The 22505-nt window shown below is 45.0% G+C and overlaps 1 protein-coding gene across 1 annotated transcript in view; it reads right to left on the reverse strand.

The window, feature by feature from the left end:
* The window catches only part of LOC135208484 (ankyrin repeat domain-containing protein 13C-like), a gene marked incomplete in the record, with an annotated part of 63173 nt that overhangs the window by 37272 nt on the left and 3396 nt on the right, over positions 1-22505 (reverse strand). The window contains 5 exon segments of the mRNA XM_064240715.1: positions 3360-3489; positions 3753-3902; positions 4430-4588; positions 12578-12709; positions 12874-13085. Of these exon segments, the coding sequence (XP_064096785.1) occupies positions 3360-3489; positions 3753-3902; positions 4430-4588; positions 12578-12709; positions 12874-13085 (783 nt within the window).

Below are 22505 nucleotides of genomic sequence, written 5' to 3' on the forward strand. Positions count from 1 at the left end.
ATTGTTTGGCGTTTCATATAAGCAGTCATATCCTCGTCAGACCAGGGCTTACATACGGTCCCATACAACAAGAAGTCAAGTCACAAACCTGTCCACGACAAGAGCTACAAATGTCATGGGGTTCATACTCCCTGCTACTCATCCTAGTCCCACAAACCGGGCAGTTCCTGATGTTGCTGGCAGAAGGAAGCATAGTATTTTCTTGGCAATCCATTGTAGAATTGGACAGGTCAGTAGTTCCAGGTCGCGCAAAAGTTCGTAATTTAAGATAAGAACCACAACAGAAATCAAAGTTAATTCACTATTTCGTGATGTAATGCGTGAGTGGTAATTCACATAAAGTCTCATTTAACAAATAATGAAAGCTTTAAAGGCACACAAATGTTTAAGGAAATTTATAAAGAGCGGCCGTGATGTAAACAACACGGGCGCTCGTTAACAACTGATTTGAGGGAAGGTTTTTGTATCTGTCAACGACAGTGTTGCCAACTGGCGGACAGAATAGGAGGTAACAGGGTTGCCAATGTGGTAAATTTTGGTGCGGTTTTTGGGGATTTAGGGCTAGATAAATTATATTAAGGTAATGTTTATTAATACTTCAATCTCTTCACTGGAAGGGAGGAGTCTTTCCTTCGAGATGAATCCGTATGTAGAGCGCCTACCAGGGAGGATAGTTGTTCCTGTAGGTTAAGCAGGAAGAGCTTAGTCGGGTCTTGAGGCGCTGGAGACGGTCTTCTAGCCTTCTTACTACTAGAAGGAAAATTCTCAGGAAAGCGCTCAGGGCTCGAATCAAGAGCGTCTCCTTTCGGTGCAACCCACAATCTCTTCAACGGACGAGACTTTGAAGCAGAGCTCCATCCACGCCTAGACGAGGAGGAGTCCGACGCAGAAAAGCACTCTTCCAGGATGCCTTTTCTACGGCTATCCAAGGCAGCCTGGGTCGTTGGGGATGCTCCACATCCTCCCTGCGGCTTTTGACATTCCTCCTCCCCTGGTCCTGGGAGTTTGAAAGAGGTCTAGGCCTAGGAGCAATGCGGAGCCGATCAGGCGCCCCCTCCACTGCACTGGGGTCACTGTACTCACTGACACTCTTACCTTGCGTTTCCATAGCTTTAAGCTGTTCCTGAAGCTCCCTGATCGAGGATCTCATTATTTCCATTTCTGAAAGCGAATCCTTAGATTCAACGCAGGGAGAAGGGGCTGAGGTTATGGGAGAAACATCATCTAGCTTGTTAGTTTCTAATTCAGGTTCGAATGAACAGGATCTACTCGAGCTTCTTGCTGAAGCTTTTCTAGCTCTATCCTTCTCTCTTTCCTTAATATAAGAAGCTAAATCCTTCCATCCTTGTTCTGTAAGTCCCTCACATTCAGCACAAGTTCTATCAAATGCACACTCAGAACCTCTACATTTAATAAAAAGTGTATGGGGATCTACTTCTGCTTTAAATAACCTAGTTCTGCATTCGTCCCTTGCACACACCCTAAACTTAGGTGTTACCTTAACTTCAGCCATATTAATAGAAAAAACCAAATTCAAGTCCTAACACAGTCCACAATAAGTGTATACCAATCCAGAGAAAACAAGAGTACTTCACCAAATCAGTCCAACCAATTCTCGGCAAACGAGCAGAATTCCAATCAGGAGAGACCAAACAACAGTTGTTGCCGGCCTCAGCGACAGAGAAAATCTGGCTTAGAAAACGGGAATGGTTCCGGATACCGCCACCCAGCGGCGGGAATGGTAGATCACCTGACCTACCTGTAGCGTGTGCCGCGAGTTTTGAATTCTGTCGGGACGACGGAGTCTATAGCTAAGTATATATCTGCCGGGTAAGTTGCATGTATAAAATTAGTTACTTTACCTCATATATTTTTCAGTAATCTGTGTGTGTTGACATCATTAGACTCACAATGAATATAAAAATGATAGCTACAATATTTATACACAACCCAACAGCCTGTTGTGGTTATTTTTACCATGGTGCTGTAAGCTCCCTTGGTTTGTATGGGCTAGCATGCACCTCTGTGAAAGGGTTCTAATAGTGCACCCAATGTAATTGTTGCCATTCAACTAACAGCATACAAACAAATGGGACAGCAAATTAAAACATTGTCCAAAGCACTTCCCTTTGCCACCTGTAAGTTCACATTTTGTTATGTGAGCCTATTCTGTACTTATGGTATTGCAGTGTATTGTGTTTTAGGATGAAGAAACATACTGTGCTTAAATAGGCATGAAGAGTAAAATACCAGTCTGTTCATATTATTCTGGGCAAGTGAATTTATACACAACATACACTCATGTCCACTATCTCCAGTTCAACAGGAACAACAATGTTTTTAATTAGCAGAACTACTACGGTGGCAGCATTCCTCCTGGTATGTAAACCCTTAATTCAGATGACAGACACCCAGACTCTTCTCAATTGTAGCTGTAGGCTAGTAAAATTCCTCAATATTCTTCATGACTGCAGTTTCAATAATATGGCCTGTGTATCCACTATATGTGCAACTGACAAATTTGGTCAAGTTTGTTATATCTTTCTATGACATGCAGTGGATGAATGCTTTTCTGACAAAAGTGCTCACTACTGACTTTTTACATGCATCAGGGCATTATCCACGTGCATTCAAGCAACAGCCAGCATTCACTGCTTTGCTATATACAGTAGTTCTGAATCATCATGTTGCTGTTTAATTACGACCTCAAGAAATGGCAACGTCTTCTGCTAGTTGTGCTCTGTGGTGAAGTTAAGCACCTAGCTTCTCTTCCGGGCATCTGCTACTTTCTTAGCCTTGTCAGCTTTCACTGTAGGAATGTACCACCTTGTAAAATTTTAGTTATAGATTTTCTTGGAAAAGTCCTCTCTTTGATGGTAGCTTGTTGGAATGGCCAAAAATGGGTCGCCATATGGCTGTAAACCTCTTTTTTCAATCATTCTCTCTGTGGATGACTGCTTGTGCATGCATCAAAACATTTGAGTTCATAAACAAACAATGAAGAAACAGTTTATCTTCCTATGTCCTTTGGAAATTTATTAAAACATCTACATGCTGATGAAAATATAATAGAAAAAAATAGAGAAGACTATAAGCTGAATGTCATTGGAGCAATAATTGTTTTCAATAATAATAGTGACAATAATAAGAATTGATAGTTTAAGTATCTACAGAGAAAAAGCTATATTTTGATATGATCCTATGGCTGAATTTACAATACTAATGGATGTACAACAGCATGGGGGCTTCTTAGCAATAACAAAAAAGGTCTGAATTTTTAATCATTACAGCAGTTAAGTAACAAAATCATATACTTTATTGGATAAAAACTGTGAAAAGGCAAAAATGAATAAACTTACCTATTTTGACTGGAAAACCTGATGGTAGCTTCATCTGGACAAATTCTCTTAACTTGGCAAAATGCTTAAAAGGTGCTATCACTTCCAAAACATTTAAGAGCATCTCAACCGTCAAGGGGAACTCTTCACTCTGAAATACAATGAACCTCTCAAATAAAATGTAATTTTTATTTTAGCAAATCAATATCATTCCCAAATAATAGCATCCCACCCCAATGTGGAATTGCTGTTAGCGATAGGATTTCTAGAAAATTTCAAGGGCAGGTTTTAATATATGGATGGTCTTTGTTACTTATCAGAAAGCCAGATCCCCCAGTATCTCTTAAATGTGTTGAACTGAAACCTTCCAAAAAGAGTTACTGAATTTCAATAGTCAAAGCAAACGCTACTCACCATAGCTACTGTAGCTTTAAATGACTTTGAAGACTCTTTGCAAATGAGTGTCCTACCAAGTGGTGGTGGTTTACCAGCTTCTGCTTGAATATATGTTTCCCATGATACAGGTTCTGTACTTGGAGGTTCCAATGATGCTCGTCTTGTTGACTATGAAAGATCAAGAGAAAAAAACTGTGACAACATACTTGAATCTTTCATAAGTACAAGTAATGCAAACAAACCATAAGCAATGGTATAGTATATGCAACTGGAATACTAGAGACAATTACTAAAAATATTTTTAAAGAAAAGGCAGAAATCAAGAGTATGGGAATGGGAGGCAAACATAGTCTCTTAGGATCAATGTGTTTGTATGGAAAAGATTTTCTACCATGAAAACATTTGGGATAACCTAAACCAAGGTTGTCAGAAATCTAGCATTAGCTTACGACATACTTCTCAATATAGTCTTTTGCTCTACTACATTACATTCAATTAATTTAATTTGTCTGAAGTTATATTATGCTGTATGAGCAGTAGCCAATATCAGAATGCCATTGAAAGTCAATGGCATTTACGCTTGTCCCATTTGAATATTTTTAACGAAAACAACAACTATAAAGATGATTAAAAACCTACATAAACTGTATTCAAAGAAAAAATAAAAAAGAAAAACACCTAAAAATCCAGCATACCTCATCAAAGGAATGTGCTCCTCCACCTTTTGTAAAGTTTTCCAATATTGCTTTGTTTTTCTGTAAGTCTTCTTCACTCAAGTGTTCTCGTCTTTTCCGAGATTCGATGGTCAGTCCATTCAAATAGTAGAAATCTGCATTAAACTTACCCACCATTTCCTGAGAAAATACATAAATCATGAAAAACATTCTCCCTGGTTTCCTTTGAAATAAATGCATTAGAACAATTTGGAAAGCTAAATTAACAATAACGACATTAAACAAACTCAATTCTAAGAATCTGGAAGAAAACCTTCAAAATACTTCTATGATATTAATTAAACTCAAGTCTTACTCAAAAAAAAATCCCAATGACTTTAACTTCATTCATTAAAATGCCAAATTTACTTGTATATAAAATATTCAAGAGAAAGAGAAATTATCAGGTTTAATTCCATTTTTGCAGTTTTGCCCCCATAAAGAATAAATTAGTTTAAAATATATTAAACTGGAAAAATTGGTGGAGAAAGTTAAGGGTTTCTCAAAACAATTTTGGGTTTAAACACTCAGTTCTGGCTTCCCACTTATGAGCTTAATAGATATTTTTCTTTTATATTATTAGAAATGATGCACTTGAGTTATGCAAGGGCAAAAAATTGTGTTCATATGTACTTTTTGCACCATGAATTTCCTATCCATTGATATGCAGGATATGTTATTTATATTTATAGCTCTTATTGCACATACAAAATAATAAAGGAAATTTCAGGTCAAATAGGTTAATGATTATTTTCTTTGAACGGCTACTACTTTTTGAGAGATAAGATAAACAACCCAACACACTCAAGCCATCACCCATGACATTGGGATTAAATATAACGACATTTAATTTTATCAGAATCCAAATGGGTTTAACAGATTTTCCTTTCACTCTTATCCATAAATGATCTGTCGCCTTATTTCCACCGACATAAAATACTGGTCACACCAATGTGTTTTTTTATTTTTTCCACAACAAAGCTTTCTAGTACACATCTTGTCCAAGACCTTAACATGGGGTCTCAACCTCTGTAATTTGACTAGCACCCAGCAATCTTCCTGATAATTATGAATAGCACAAACACTGCAACCATAATTTTGAAAATGATATTGTTATTTTACAATAAAGTTTTGTACATACTTACCTGGCAGACATATACGATTGATGGCCCGCCCAGCCTCCCCTCAGGAGACAGGTGTAAGAGAAAAAATCTGGCAAGAAAGGTACTTTGGTTTTTACACCCGCCACTCAGCGGCGGGTAAGGTAGATCACCTGACCTACCTGTCGCGTTTGCCGCGAGTTTTGAATTCTGTCGTGACGTCAGAGACGTAAGCTAAGTATATGTCTGCCAGGTAAGTATGTACAAAACTTTATTGTAAAATAACAATATCATTTTTGTACATGAACTTTCCTGTCAGACATATACTTAGCTGATTGACACCCTTGGTCGAGGGTAAGAGACAGAAAATAACAAGGAAAAGGTAAACAACACCTGTTGTAGGATAAAAATAACCTTGGTTCTTACCTGTTTAGGCTGAAGACTTCATAGGTACTGTCTATTAGTCTGCATAGCCATAAGAGCTACAGCGAGGGCGTGACCTACAGCTGAAAAGACTCTTTGGGTCTACTAACGGGACTTGATATCCGCTTACTTAGTAGAATCCAAGTCGGATCATGTCAATGGGGGTTCGCCCTCTTCTATGACAGAACCTGTCCACTACCAACGCAGGGAGCTTCAAACCAAATCCGATCACCTAACCAAACTAAAGTTATTAGTACTACGAAAAGAAAAAACGATGCCTACCTGCATCATTTTTCATACGACCATATGAACTCAATACCAAAAACAAGGGAAAAAACTACTAAGGATATGTTCCAGCTCCCTGCCCCAGCACCGAATCCGCCGATACGTACGGGCCTAATGCGAAGCACTCGTCATACGTAATACTGACGTCTTTAAGGTAGTGGTTGGCGAATACTGAATTACATCTCCAGAATGTAGTTTTCATCAGATTCTGAAGAGACATATTCTTACTAAAGGCCAAGGAAGTGGCAATGGCTCTCACTTCATGAGCCTTGACTTTTAGGAGCTTGAAATGTTCTTCATTACAAGATCTATGTGCTTCTTTCACTAGACTTCAAATGAAGAAAGACAGCGCATTTTTAGACAATGGTCTGCTGGGGTCCTTTACAGAGCACCATAGTCTGTCCTCAATGCCCTTAAGGGTTTTCTTCTTCTGAAGGTAGTATTTTAAACTCCTAACAGGGCAAAGAGTTCTTTCGGGTTCTTCCCCTACTAGGCAGATAATCCACGAACCTCAAAGCTCCTTGGCCAAGGATTTGAGGGGTTCTCATTCTTTGCTAAAAACGAAGGAAGGAAGGAACAAATCACGGAATCTCCTTTGAAACCTACCCTTCCTTCTCACTAACCCTTTTAGCAGATGCCAGAGCCATGAGAAACAGAGCTTTCCTCGTAAGATCTTTGAAGGAGGCTAACTGGGGTGGCTCAAACTTAGAGGACCTCAGGAAACGAAGAACCACGTCCAGATTCCAACTTGGAACTTCGGTCGAAGTTTTCTTGGCAGTTTCAAAAGATCTTAATAGATCATGCAGATCTTTGTTATTCGAAAGATCTAAGTTCCTATGTCTGAACACTGCAGCCAGCATGCTCCGGTAGCCCTTGATGGTAGATACTGCCAAACCGCATTTTTCTCTGAGGAAAACTAGGAATCTGCGATTCTGAGTCACAGAGGTACTGGAAGAGGAAAACTTCTGGTTCCTGCACCACCGGCGAAAGACGTCCCACTACTTCGACTGGTAGACTTTAAGGGTCGAAGGTCTTCTAGCTGAGGCGATAGCCTTAGCAGCTTTTGTCGAAAACCCCTTCGCTCTGACAAGACTTTTGACAGTCGAAAGCCAGTCAGATTGAGAGCGGGGAGGTTTCTGTGATACCTGTCGAAGTGGGGTTGTCTGAGCAAATCTTGTCTTTTGTGGCGAAGTGCTCAATTGGAAAGTCCACCAACCATTCCAGTACCTCTGTGAACCAATCTTGGGCGGGCCAGAACGGAGCTACTAGCGTCATTCTTGTCATCTCCAAGATAGCAAATTTCTTGAGAGTTTGTCCCAGTACTTTGAAGGGGGGAAAGGCGTAGACATCTAGACCTGTCCAATCTAGGAGAAACGCATCCACTGATACTGCCCCTGGGTCTGAGATCGGGGAGCAGTAAAGTTTCTATTCCTTGCGTTCCCTTGCTGTTGCAAAGAGGTCGATGTGAGGCCTGCCCCATCTTCTCCACAGGTCTTGGCATACTTCTGAGTGGAGGGTCCACTCGGAAGGCAGGAGTTGATTCTTCCTGCTCAGGAGATCGGCCCTGACGTTCCTTTCTCCCTGTACGAATCTGGTAGAGAAAAGACTGATCTTCCTTGCTTGAGACCACAGCAGAAGATCCCTTGCTGTTTCGTACAGGGAGAAGGAGTGCGTCCCCCCTGTTTTTTGATGTACGCCAAGGCTGTGGTGTTGTCCGAATTGAACTGAACTATTGCATTTCGGACGTGGGGCTCGAAGGCTTTTAATGCCATCCAAACTGCCATCAACTCTTTCTTGTTGATGTGCCAGGACACCTGATCCCCCTTCCAGGTGCCTGACACTTCTCTTATCCCGAGCGTCGCTCCCCAACCTGCTTCCGACGCGCGTCGGAAAACAACACATGGTTGGGGTTCGGCATGTAAAGAGACATTCCTTCCACAAAACGGAGTGGGTTGTTCCACCACCGAAGGTCCCTCTTGATTCCCCTTGAGATCTTGAAGGAAAACTCCAGATCTAGGGAGAGACGCCTCCAGTTCTGGTATAGGAAGAACTGTAGAGGCCTGAGATGCAACCTTCCTAGAGAAACGAATTGCTCCAACGAGGAGAGTGTCCCCAGCAGGCTCATCCACTCCCTCGCTGTGCATGCATCTTTCTCTAGGAAGGTCGTTAGTTTCTCGTAGCAACGAGCTATCCTCTCTGGCGACGGAAAAGCCCAAAAAGCCAGAGAAACTATCCTGAATACCCCTGAGGTAGATCCGCTCTTGACTGGGGATTTAATTGAGACTTCTGGAAGTTCACCAGAAGTCCCAGAGAACTTGCCAATGTAAGGGTCTTTTGAAGGTCCTCCAGACATCTTTCTTGTGACTCTGCTCTGATTAGCCAGTCGTCGAGATAGAGTGACACCCTCACTCCCTCCAAATGTAGCCACTGCGCCACGTTTTTCATTAACCCCGTGAACACTTGGGGTGCAGTCGACAGGCTGAAGCACAAGGCCTTGAATTGGAAGAAGTTTCCTCCCATCATGAATCTCAGATATTTCCGTGAAGAAGGATGGATCGGCACATGAAAGTAAGCGTCCTGAAGGTCTAGTGACACCATCCAGTCCCCTGGACGAAGAGCCGCTAACACTGAGGAAGTCGTCTCCATGGCGAACTTCCTCTTTTCCACAAAGACGTTCAGGGCGCTTACATCCAAAACCGGTCTCCATCCTCCTGAGTTCTTCGGAACTAGGAATAGCCTGTTGTAAAAACCTGCAGAGCGGGGATCTTCCACTAGTTCTATAGCCTCCTTCTCTAGCCTCAGATCTACTGCTAGAGAAAGGGCTTGATTCATGATGGGGTCCTTGTACCTGGCCACCAACTCCCTCGGAGTCGTCGTCAATGGTGGCCTTGACGAGAAGGGAATGAGGTATCCTTTGCTGACAATCGATAGGGACCAATTGTCTGCCCCTTTGTGGGCCCAGATGTCGGCAAATTTCAGTAGTCTGGCACCCACTGATGTCTGGAGTCCTTGATCGCTATTTCTTGCCTCTGACTGACCTAGCGAAGGTTTTACCTCTCTTAAAAGGTCTAGATCCTCTGGTTGAAGATACTCTGGCAGTGGGTCCTCCTCGAAAGGGCTCCTGCCTCAGAGGAGTCTCTTTCTTGGTCTTGGGTTGGAAGACAGAGCGAGGTTTCCTGGCTGACTGGGCTAACATGTCCTGAGTAGCCTTGGCTGAAAGGGCACTCGAGACATCCTGAATGATTTTCTTGGGGAAAAGAAGAGGAGAGGAGCTGAGCATAAAGAAGTGAGGCCCTTTGTGCATGTGAAACTGCCTTAGTGAGAAACGAACAGTAAACTGACTGCTTCTTGATCACTCCGGCTCCAAACAGTGAAGAGACTTCACTCGAGCCGTCTCTCACTGCTTTGTCCATGCAAGTGAGGATGCAATTAAGATCTTCAGGAGACAGGGAATCTGGGGTCTGGGTCTTCTTAGCCAGAACTCCTAAAGACCACTCAAGGAAGTTGAAAACTTCCAGGACTCGGAACATTCCCTTCAGTAGGTGGTCAAGTTTGTTCATCCCCCACGTAGTCTTGGCAGACAGGAGGGCAGATTGACGGGCGGAATCCACCAGTGAAGAGAAGTCCAAGTCAGCAGACGAAGGGAGAGCGAGGCCTAATGGTTCCCCTGATTCGTACCAGAATCCTAATCTGCCAGTCAGTTTAGACGGAGGGATAGAGAAAACAGTCTTCCCTTTCTCTTCCTTAGCAAGGAGCCATTCCCCAAAACCTCTAAGTGCCTTCTTCATTGAAATTGTTGGTTTCATCCTTACACAAGATGAAACCTTCGAAGTCTTCGAAGTGGAGAATAAAGAAACAGGAGCCACAGGAGAAAGGATATCTCCAAACTCTTGAAGGAGCAAATCTGTTAACCTCTTATACGAGGAAACAGAGGAGTCTTTTGGTCCTTCTTCTTCCGAGGGATCCTGTTCTTCCTCATCAGAAAAACCCTCATGATCCTTAGAGGCGCTACTACCCTTAGAAAAGTCTCTTGAAGTGTGAGGTTTGACTCTTGGAGACAAAACTTCTGGAACTTGCCTACTCGCAAAATCCTTCTTGTCTTGAGGAGGGCGTTTTCCAGATTCTTGGAGCCTAACAGGAGTAAGGCGGCTGTCAGGAGCAGAGCGCCTGTTTGAAGAAAAACTTCTATCAGGCTCTTGGCGCCTATCCAAAGGAGAGCGGCTACCAGGCGAACAGCGCCTGCCATGAGAGAAGCGGCTACCAGGCTCTTGGCGTCTGAACCGAGGAGAGAGGCTCTCTGGCGACGAGCGCCTACTGGGAGAGCGCCTACAAGGGGAGAAGCGTCTGCCATGATCTCGGCGCCTGACTCGAGGAGAGTGAAAGTCAGGTGAAGAGCGCCTGCCAGGAGAAACGCACCTAACAGGCTCTTGACGCCTGTCAAGCGAAGAGCGCCTGTCCGATTTAGGGCGCTTGTCAACAGGAGAGTGGAGGCGAGACGAGGAGCGGCTACGAGGCGAGTAGCGCCTACTAGGCTCTTGGTGCCTATCAAGGGGAGCGATCCTGTCTCGAGAAGAGCGTCTGTAGGGCGAAGATCTCCTACGAGAAGCCTGCTCCTTGTCCGAAGGAGAAACAAAGACATCCTGTCTGTCAGGCGACTGGCGCTTGGACGCAGATGGGATCTTGTCCGAAGCAGAAAGTCTCCTGCGAGACTCCGAACGCACAGGCGAGCGGGCCGCTTCCGTCGAATAGCGAGAGTCAGGAGAGGAGAGCCTGGACTTCTTTACAGGAAGCGAGACGTCCTTCCTCCGACGAGAAGACACGCAAAGAGAGCCAGCCAGAGCCGAAATCTGTGCCTGAAGGCTAGCCAACACCCTTGCAGGAGATTTCACAAAATCTTGAACAGGTGACGATGCTCGATCTCTGCTCGGGGAACGATACTCCAGAGATCTCTTCCGTTTCTTCGCTTCCACCTCAGGCTCTTCCGAAAAAACTTCAGGGCTGGAGGGAAGGGCGCAGGGAGCGTTCCAGGCTCTCTTCGAAGGGCGCGGGGCTTCCGAAGAGCTCCATCCTCGTTTAGGAGAAGGCGAAGGCGAAGACGAGAAGCATTGGTGCAAGACTTCTCTCTTGGCCCGATCCAAGGTAGCCTGGGAAAGAGCAACAGGAGCTACCGAGGGGACGCCTGACCGGTGGGGATGCTCCCTAACCTTCCTGCGGCTTTCGACTTTCCTCCTCCACTGGGACTGGGAGTCTGGAAGAGGTCTAGGCCTGGAAGCATTAGGGAGCCGATCAGACGTACCCTCCACTGCACTGGGATCACTGCACAAATCACTATTGGAATCACTCTTACCTTCAAATGCTTGATTTTCATCTCCATGCTGCGAATGGGTGGCGTTTCAGTGGAGGCCACCTTCCCGAGGCAGCACCTCTTCGGCTTTCGCTGCAGGGAGCAGGGAGCTGAACTCACAACCAACAAACTGGCGGATACCCTCCCCCCCCCCACACCTCTCTTAACAATTGGATTATCTATATCCAACTCGCTAATACGAGATCTACTACTGCTCCTAGAAGAAGCTTTCCTAACTTTATCCTTTTCAAGCTTCCTCAAGTAGGAAGACAAAGACTTCCATTCATCCTCATTCAGCTTTTCACATTCATTACAAGGATTATTAAAGGTGCATTCATTCCCTCTACACTTCAAACATACTGTGTGAGGGTCTACCGCAGCTTTCGGTAGCCTCACCTTACACTCAGTCATACAACAAACTCTGAACATAGCAGTTTTCTTAGTATCAACATCAGACATCATGTATCCAAAGAAAAATCCAAAGAAAAGTCAAATAACGATCCACAAATCGCGAATGCCAGGCCAAAAGATCAGGTACTTCACCAAAAGTCCGTAGAAACAATCCAGGGCAAAAACGAGAAAAGAATCCAACTGTCAAGAGGTACCGACAACAGGTGTGGTCGACACCGACGACAGAAAAAATCTGGCAAGAAAGGTACTTTGGTTCTTACACCCGCCACCCAGCGGCGGGTAAGGTAGATCACCTGACCTACCTGTCGCGTTTCCCGTGAGTTTTGAATTCTGTCGTGACGTCAGAGACGTAAGCTAAGTATATGTCTGACAGGAAAGTTCATGTACAAAACTGTAAAACACTCCAGTTAGCAAAGTGTTTATCACACCTGATATTTATGGGTTGGTACAGGTAGTGTACATCTCAAATTATAATTGGGAAAAATCACCTAACCAGCAGGCAAAATTCATCACACTACAAAAGAATAAACGATCAGAACAAAATACCAACTGCATAAGGTGACTCACCTTTTTGTCTGCTCTGAATATCCAGCCTGTCTGTGCTCTTGCAAAAGTAATTTGCTTTGTAGACATCTGTGCAGCTACAATATCTGAACTCATAAGGATGTCAACCTCATCTTCTATTTCTGCTTCTGTTTCCTGAAATTTACATAATAAAATTTTATGAAAAGTGCATTAATATCTCCTTTCAGAAAGCTACAAAATAACAGACATTCTCTAAAAATCCTAACGGGTTTTAATCTTCACATAAAATTTAAGCAGTTAAAACTATAAGCAAACAAATGAAGCTTAAAGACACTAACCTCATGACGAACACCCTGGTAAACCTTGAGTTTGTTGTCTAAAACTGTTAAAGAATGAGATGGTTTGGAGCTACCAGAAAATAAGAAGCTAATATCTCCTCTCTCCCATCTCATATCATTGAAGTCAACTAAAGTAGTATCTAACCGTATTGACGCTCCCTTTTTGTGTATCTTACAAATATCGGACGGAAGCATTCTGGACACAAGTGGCACTGAAAAGGAAATAAATGATAATTAAGTTAATCATAATTCAAAATATAATATCTGCTTTCCCAGTAAAAAAAATATAAACACAACAATATCCATCTAGTATTCACAGACAATTGGCTTTAATTATGGCATCTTATAATAATTTTTTTTTTACATCTGGAAATACTGTTAAAAAATCATACGGTAGATGTTGGTAAAATAAACTTTGTTTATGTGTTACTGCTTTGCAAGAGAAAAAATGACATCAATTCTGTACAATTTCTAATGCTCTTCAGCATAAACTTTATGAGTCTACCCATCTCTCAGCTTTTTATTATCAAACCACTAATGGACTTCTAAGAATTTGGTAAACAGGTTTAAAAATGATATTGTTAAGATACAATAAAGTTTGTTCATACTTACCTGGCAGATATATATATAGCTGTATTCTCTGAAGTCCGACAGAATTTCTAAAATTTACGACACACGTAGTGGGAGTTGGGTGGTTAGTACCCATTCCCGCCGCTGGGAGGCGGGTATCAGGAACCATTCCCATTTTCTATCAGATTTCTATCTCCACTGTCTCCTGAGGGGAGGTGGGTGGGTACTATATATAATCTGCCAGGTAAGTATGAACAAACTTTATTGTATCTTAACAATATCATTTTGTTCATGAAACTTACCTGTCAGATATATATATAGCTGAATCCCACCTTTGGCGGTGGGAGAGACAGAAAAAGGATTTTAGGAAACATATAAATGTAGATGATTGACATCTTGGTTCCTTACCTGTTAGCATAGCTGACTTCATGATTACTGTCACCCAAGCCTGCTTCTGCTTCACTAGAGTTACCAACAAGGTAGTGACCTGTGTAGTTGGTGCGCTCTAGATGATCTGTCAATGGGGACGGGACCACAATGTGGACTAGACCATGACCATACTTCTGAGGGCAACGAGGCAAAACCACCACCTAAGTTAGCCTAACAACAAAACTCCCATATACCAAAGGCTAAAGGAAGGGACGACCGTACTCGGCAGCCGACCCTACAACCATAAACATACAAATATTAAAAACTCACCTACCCTTTTCTATGGGAAAGGATGAGTGCTACCTCCTGCCCCCAAAATAGTGTCTGCGGCGACGTATGGCCCAAGAGAGTAACAGTTTTCATAGGTCGTTCTCACCTCCCGTAGGTAGTGCGAGGCGAACACTGAGTTACTCCTCCAAAAAGTAGCACTTAAAATGTCTTTAAGAGCCATGTTTTTTCTGAAAGGCTATTGAGGTCGAAATAGCCCTTACTTCGTGCGCATTAACTTTTAGCAGCTTAAAGTCGCTGTCTTTGCAAGAAGAGTGCGCCTCTTTAAGGTGTTTTCTTAAAAAGAATGCCAGTGCATTCTTGGACATGGGCATGTTTGGTCTCTTGACCGAACACCATAAGTTCTCCGCAGAACCTCGACAATCCTTCGTTCTACGAAGATACTCTCTAAGAGCCCTAACAGGACACAGGACTCTTTCTGGCTCTTGACCAATGATCTCTGCCATACCCTTGATCTCGAACGTTTTAGGCCACGGATTGGAAGGGTTTTTGTTTTTGGCCAGAAACAACATACCCAAAGAGCAGACCGCATTATGCCCTTTGAAGCCGACGTGTTTGCTGATAGCCTGTATTTCGCTAACTCTCTTCGCCGTCGCCAGAGCAGTTAGGAATACAGTTTTCTTCGTCAAATCTCGTAGAGACGAAGAGGAAAGAGGTTCAAAGCGATTTGACATTAAATATTTGAGGACCACATCCAGGTTCACGAAGGTAACTTCGGTAGCGGCACCTTGGTCGTCTCGAAAGATCTCAATAGATCATGGAGATCCTTGTTATTAGCGAGGTCAAGACCTCTATGGCGAACAAAAAACTACAGATAAGACGCTTCTGTAGCCTTTAATGGTTGACACTGCAAGCTTCAGATCTTGTTTAAGATAAAGCAAAGAAGTCAGCGATCTGGCTCACAGAGGTAGTGGTAGAGGAAACTCCTTTTCTCTTACACCAACTTCTAAAGGCTGCCCACTTCGATTGGTAAACCGCGATTGATGATGGTCTCCTCGCGGTGGCGATAGCTTTAGCACTGATTTAGAAAAACCTCTCGCTCTGGCCAACTTTTGGATAGTCTGAACGCAGTCAGACTCAGAGCGGAGAGGTTTTTGTGTACCTCTCGAAGTGGGGCTGTTTGAGTAGATCTCTCCTTAACGGAAGAGATCTCGGATAATCCACTAGGTAGAACATCACCTCTGTGAACCAGATCGCTGCGGGCCAAAGGGGGCGATTAAAGTCAACCTCGTCCCCTCCGATGCTGCGAATTTTCTCATCACCTCCCCATGGATCTTGAAGGGGGGGGGGGGAAAAAGCGTAGAGATCTAGGCCCGTCCAATCCCATTAGTAAGCGTCTACTGCTACTGCTCCCGGATCGAGAACCGGAGAAGCAATACAGGGGAAGTCTCGCCGTCCTTGACGTTGCAAAGATGTACCACTAAGGGACATCCCCAAAGACCCCCACAGCTCCCTGGCATACGTCCTGATTGAGGGTCCACTCTGTCGGCAATAACTGTCCTTGTCGACTGAGGAGATTGCCTTCGGACGTTCTCGACTCCGGCAATGAACCTTGTCAATATTGTGACTTCTCTCTCCTTTGCCCAAGTAGAATCTCTTTCGCTAGAGCGAACAGGGAGCGAGAGTGTGTTCCTCCTTGTTTCTTCAAGTATGCAGGGGTGTGGTGTTGTCGAGTTGACTTGAACTACACGACGGGAGACTTTGTTCTGGAAGAACTGGAGCGCTAATTGAACCGCTGCCAGCTCTTTGAAGTGATATGCCAGGTTACCTGTTCCCCTCTCCAGGTACCTGACACTTCCTCCCCCCTAGAGTTGCTCCCCACCCCGTGGATGACGCGTCGGAGAACAACACTAGGTCGGGGTTCTGAAGCTTGAGGGATATGCCCTCTGACAGCTTCCACGGATCGAGCCACCATCTTGAGATGGTTCTTCACCTCTTCCAAGATGCTTAACTTCATGTCGAAGTTGTCCTTTTCTGTCCAGTTGTCCGACAGAAAGAACTGAAGAGGTCGGAGGTGTAGCCTCCCCAGGGAAACAAACTTCTCCAGCGAGGAAATGGTCCCCACGCAGACTCATCCATTCCCTCACCGAGCATGAATCTTCCCTAGAAAGGCTGACACTTTTTCTATGCCTTGTTGCTGACGTTCCTGGGACGGAAAAGCCCGAAAAGCACTGAATCCATCTGAATCCCCAGATACACGATGGACTGTGTTGGGGTCAGATGTGACTTTCGAAGTTCACCAGAAGTCCCAGGGACGCAGCTAAAGACAGAGTCGTTTGCAAGTCCTTCAGGCACCCGGGTCTGCGAGGAGGCGTCGTATGAGCCAGTCGTCCAGATAAGAGCGAGATTCTGATGTTGGAAAAGATGGAGCCACCTCGCCACGTTCTTCATTAAGATGGTGAAGATAAAAGGGGCCGTACTCAGTCCGAAACAAAGAGCCCTGAATGAAAGACCTTCCCCTTTCAGTACGAAACCGAAGGTACTTCATCGATTGGGGATGATGTATCGGGACGTGAAAGAGGCGTCCTGGAGGTCGAGTGATATCATCCAATCTCCAGGTCTTCCAAGGCCCCAGAACTGACTGAGGTGTCTCCATCTTGAACCTCTGCTTTTCTATATAGAGGTTTAGACGACTTACATCCAAGACCGCCGCCACCCTCCCGATTGTTTCGGTACAAGAAACAATCTGTTGTAAAATCCTGGCGTTGCAGGTTCTAGGAAAACCTGTTCCACTGCTCGTTTCTCGAGCATCTGCTCGAGCAGGTCGAAAGTATCTTCCGTTTTGCTTGAGGATACGATGGGGACAAGTCCTGGGAGTGGAAGTCAACGGGGGCGGCTTTATGAAAGGGATCTTGTAACCCTTCTCTATGACGTCGAGAGACCAGGTGTCCGCCTCTCTTTCTCTCCAGGCTTCTGCAAACAACTGCAGCCTGGCTCCTACCGGTGGCTGAAGGCACGATCTCTCACTTCTTGCCCCTAGACTTGGAAGGGGCTCTACCTCTAGGAAGGCTTCTTCCTCGAGGAGACGATCTAGCGGAAGTCCCTCCACGAAAGGGCTTCTGCTTTCTAAACGGTTGGGCTCCTGAAGACGTTGAAGGGCCAGCCGGACGTCTCGAAGACTGAGCCAACAGGTCTTGCGTGGCGCTTTCTCTTGAAGACTAACTGCCAGATCCTTCACCATAGCTTGGGGGAAGAGATGACTCGAGAAGGGAGCATACAAAAGTTCTGTCCTCTGTGCGGGAGAGACAGATTTAGCCGCAAAGTTGCAATAAAGCGACCTTTCTTAAGCACCCCCTGCTGAAAAATGAGAGGCTAACTCCTCTTGAGCCATCCCTGACGGCCTTGTCCATGCATGACAATACACTGGACAGCTCCCCCAAGCTGATCGAGTCTGGCTTACGAGACTGGTTGTCTAAAGCTCCAACGACACCAGTCTAAGAAGTTTGAAGACCTCTAAGGACCTAAACAGTCCCTTCAAAAGATGGTCCAGTTCGGAAGTCGTCCATGACACTTTAGCTGAGGCTAAAAGGGCCCTCCTTGAGGCATCAACCACGCTGGCGAAATCACCTTGAGCAGATGTAGGAACCTTCAATCCTAATTCCTCGCCTGTCTCATACCACATCCCTGCCTTACCGCTAAGTCTAGACGGAGGCAGGGCGAAAGTAGTCCTTCCCTTTGCTTTCCTAGACTCCATCCAGGCGTTAACCTTCCGGAAAGCTCTTCTAGTAGACAACGACGTCTTCATTTTCACGAACCCTGGAGTCTTGCTTGTCTTCGACGACGAAAACTGAGAAGGAGGAGAAGGAGGAGCAGCAGGCTGGAAAGTATCCCCAAACGAATCACGAAGTAGCCGTGCCAAAACTTGGTAATCTGACGACGCAGATGTAGCAGGTTGTTCTTCGTCAACATCCTCAGAAGAACCGCTAAGTTCTCCTTCTTCCCTACCCGAGTGCAAATCCGAAGGAAGAGGCACAAGTCCTTTCGCTCCAAGTCTCCTATCCGAACGATGAAGAGAAGAAGAGGGTAACGGATCCTTAACAGTCACAGGATCAGGAATCACCTTTAGAGGCGAACGTGAAGAAGAAATAAGACGTGAAGCGTCAGCCAAAGCCTCGGGAACAACATCCGAGTGACAGCGAACTTCCACATTCGCGTCCACAGAGCTCTTACTACGTCTACGAGCGTCCATCTGAGCGTCCAACCTAGCGTCCTCTCGAGCGTCCAAATCAGCATCCGACCGAGCGTCCAAAAGAGCGTCCATCGTAGTGACTCTTCTAACGTCCCGCGAAGCGTCCTTACGAACGTCCCGCGAAGAAACTTGATCAACTACCCGACTAGCGTATCGTTGAGCGTCAACACTGTCATGTCGAAGAGGGGCAGAACGCATAGAAGTCCGTCCGACAGCTACAAACTCGTCGTCAGCAGAAGCGTCGAAGTCGGAACGCCGAGCGTCCTCTCTACGGGAAGAGAGAGGAGCATGAAGAGATCTCTCTCTAACCTGACGTCTAACGTCTCCTCTAGACGAACCCTGGGGAGCAAAACTAAGTCTAGAGGGCGAAATATCAGGAGACGGGGACGAAAGAGGAGCCGTTGGAGAAGACTGCCTAGTTCTCTTGATAGGAAGTCTATCGTCTTTCCTGCGACGAGGAACCGTCTCCTTCTGCTTCAGTAAAGCGTCCAGTTGCCGTTGCATAGCAATGATGATCTCCGTCTGAGATGTCTCCTTACGCGGAGACGAGCTGCGCTTGTGAGAAGGAGAGGGGCGAGGGGACGCCTTCTTCCTTCTCCCAGGAACAGCCTTGGCTCTAGAGCGACTGGGGCGCTCGCGGGCGTCATCATCGGATGACGTCCTAGACTTCTTCTGGGGCGGAAAAGCTACGCTTTCCGGAGAAGAATGCCACTCAGACAAAGCATGACGTGAAGCGTCAAGATCTTGAAGAGTCCTCTTCAAAGGTCGCGAATCCGAACGAGATTCCACCCTTGCGCGGGGAGGACGCGTGGGAAGACGAGAAACAATCCTTCAGGATACGTGCTCGAGCACGCTTCCTTAGCAGCCTGGGAAGCGTCCACAGGAACTGCTGAAGGGACGTCAGATCGGTGGGGGGTCCCCGTAACCCTCCTTCGGCCTTCGACATGCCCTCTCCCTGAGTCCTGGGAGTCCAGCAGAGGTCCCAGCCTATAGGCGCTATAGGGCCGATCTGACGCCCCCTCCACTTCACTAGGGGCACTATCACTGCACTTATTTTGCCTGTTTTCAAGGGCAAGCACTTTAGATTCAAGCGTCTTCAATGAATCCAGGATAAGCGAAAGGGCATTACCCTCCGCAGACACCACTTGAGGGCCCGAAGGCAACACTACGGGGTTAGGAGACACAAAATCTAAAGGAGGGTTAGAAGGGGATACATTAAGACCCTGTCTGCTACCCGACTTACTCCTGGAGGAAGACCTCCTGATCCTATCACGTTCTAACTTATTTACGTAGGATTCATACGTCTTCCATTGTAAATCATCCAAGCTTTCACACTCATTACAGCGCAAATCATATTTACACTCTTGCCCCCTACACCCTTTACACAATGTGTGAGGATCAACCAAGGCTTTTGGTAGCCTAACCTTGCATTCCACTTTCGAACACACCCTGGTGCTAGCCAAACTACATCCAGACATATTTAAGGAAAAAATCTAAGCCAAATTCAAAACAGTCCAAAGTCACGTATGCCAAGCTATCGATCCAAAACCAAAAAAAACAAAAAGTCAAGAGGATACTCAAGCAATGAAAAGTTTTCCAAAATCCTGAGGCGGAGGTGTGTAAACAGATGTTTACGACACTGGCGACAGAAGAAATCTGATAGAAAATGGGAATGGTTCCTGATACCCGCCTCCCAGCGGCGGGAATGGGTACTAACCACCCAACTCCCACTACGTGTCGTAAGTTTTAGAAATTCTGTCGGACTTCAGAGAATACAGCTATATATATATCTGACAGGTAAGTTTCATGAACAAATTGTGTTTTCTGCCTAGGATTAATTTTAATAATCAACTACAGTTTTGGTATACTAAGTGTAAAGGCAGTCCACGGGTTACGACGGGTGCGGCTTACGACGTTCCGAGGTTAAGGCGCTTCTCAATTATATTTATTAGAAATTATTTCCAGGGTTATGACGCATGTTCCAGGGTTACGACGCCTACAACACTGATCTGGCAAAAGAAATATGACACCAAAAATGCAAAATAATCAATATTTGAAGTTTTTTTTGATGAAAAATGCAATAAGAATGCAGTTACATAGTTTTGAATGCACCCAAAGCATTAAAAGTAAGGTTTTCTTAGGATTTTTGACGATGTTCCGCCTTCCGCCAATTTTCGGGTTACAACGTGTCTCAAGAACGGAACCCCTGTCGTAACCCGGGAACTGCCTGTAATTAGTTTTTTACTATTACAGGCACTCCCCAGTTATTGGCAGACTCGGTTATCAGTGATCCGGTTTTATGGCGTTCGTCCAGTGCCATAAAAATGATATTGTTAAGATACAATAAAGTTTGTTCATACTTACCTGGCAGATTTATATATAGCTGTATTCTCTGAAGTCCGACAGAATTTCTAAAAACTTACGACACACGTAGTGGGAGTAGGGTGGTTAGTACCCATTCCCGCCGCTAGGAGGCGGGTATCAGGAACCATTCCCATTTTCTATCAGATTTCTATCTCCACTGTCTCCTGAGGGGAGGTGGGTGGGTACTTAAAATATATATATCTGCCAGGTAAGTATGAACAAACTTTATTGTATCTTAACAATATCATTTTGTTCATGAAACTTACCTGTCAGATATATATATAGCTGAATCCCACATTTGGCGGTGGGAGAGACAGAAAAGGATTTAGGAAACATATATATGTAGATGATTGACATCTTGGTTCCTTACCTGTTAGCATAGCTGACTTCGTGATTACTGTCACCCAAGCCTGCATCTGCTTCACTAGAGTTACCAACAAGGTAGAGACCTGTGTAGTTGGTGCGCTCTAGATGATCTGCCAACGGGGACGAGACCACAATGACTAGACCATGACCATACTCAAGAGGACAACGAGGCAAAACCACCACCTAAATTAGCCTAACCAAATACTCCCATATACCAAAGGCTAAAAGAAGGGAAGACCGCATTCGGCGGCCGACCCTACAACCATAAACATTACGAACATTAAAAACTCACCTACCCTTTTCTATGGGAAAGGATGAGTGCTACCTCCTGCCCCAAGATAGTGTCTGCGGCGACGTATGGTCCAAGAGAGTAACAGTTCTCATATGTCGTTCTGACCTCCCGTAAATAGTGCGAGGCGAACACAGAGTTACTTCTCCAAAAAGTGGCACTTAAAATATCTTTGAGAGCCATATTTTTCTGAAAGGCTATAGAAGTCGAAATAGCCCTTACTTCATGAGCGTTAACTTTTAAAAGCTTAAAGTCACTATCTTGACAATAAGCGTGCGCCCTCCTTAATGGTGTTCCTCAAAAAGAATGCCAGTGCATTCTTAGACACGGGCATATTAGGCCTCTTAACCGAACACCATAAGTTCTCCGCAGAACCTCTACACTCCTTTGTCCTACAAAGATATTCTTTAAGAGCCCTAACAGGACACAGGACTCTTTCTGGCTCTTGACCAATGATTTCTGCCATACCTTTGATTTCGAACGTCTTAGGCCAAGGGTTGGAAGGGTTCTCATTCTTAGCCAGGAATGACATACTCAAAGAGCAGATTGCATTATGCCCTTTGAAGCCGACGTGTTTACTAATCGCCTGTATCTCGCTAACCCTCTTCGCCGTCGCCAGAGCAGTTAGGAATACAGTCTTCTTCGTCAAATCTCGCAAAGAGGCAGAGTAAATAGGTTCGAAGCGGCTTGACGTTAAAAACTTGAGAACACGTCCAGATTCCACGAAGGCAACTTAGCCATCGGTACCGGTTGGTGGTCTCAAAGATTTCAGTAGATCATGTAGGTCTTTATTATTAGCAAGGTCAAGACCTCTATGTCGAAAAACTACAGATAAGACACTTCTGTAGCCTTTAATGGTTGACACTGCGAGCTTCAAATCTCGTCTGAGATAAAGAAGGAAGTCGGCGATCTGGCCCACAGAGGTCGTGGTAGAGGAAACTCCTTTCTTCCTACACCAGCTCCTAAAAGCTGCCCACTTCGACTGGTAAACCGCGATTGACGAAGGTCTTCTCGCGCCGCTTTAGCCACAGGTTTCGAAAAACCTCTCGCTCTGGCCAACTTCTGGATAGTCTGAATGCAGTCAGACTCAGAGCGGAGAGGTTTTTGTGGTACCTCTCGAAGTGGGGCTGTTTGAGT

Source organism: Macrobrachium nipponense, chromosome 35 (assembly GCF_015104395.2).
Source record: "Macrobrachium nipponense isolate FS-2020 chromosome 35, ASM1510439v2, whole genome shotgun sequence".
NCBI lineage: Eukaryota > Metazoa > Arthropoda > Malacostraca > Decapoda > Palaemonidae > Macrobrachium > Macrobrachium nipponense.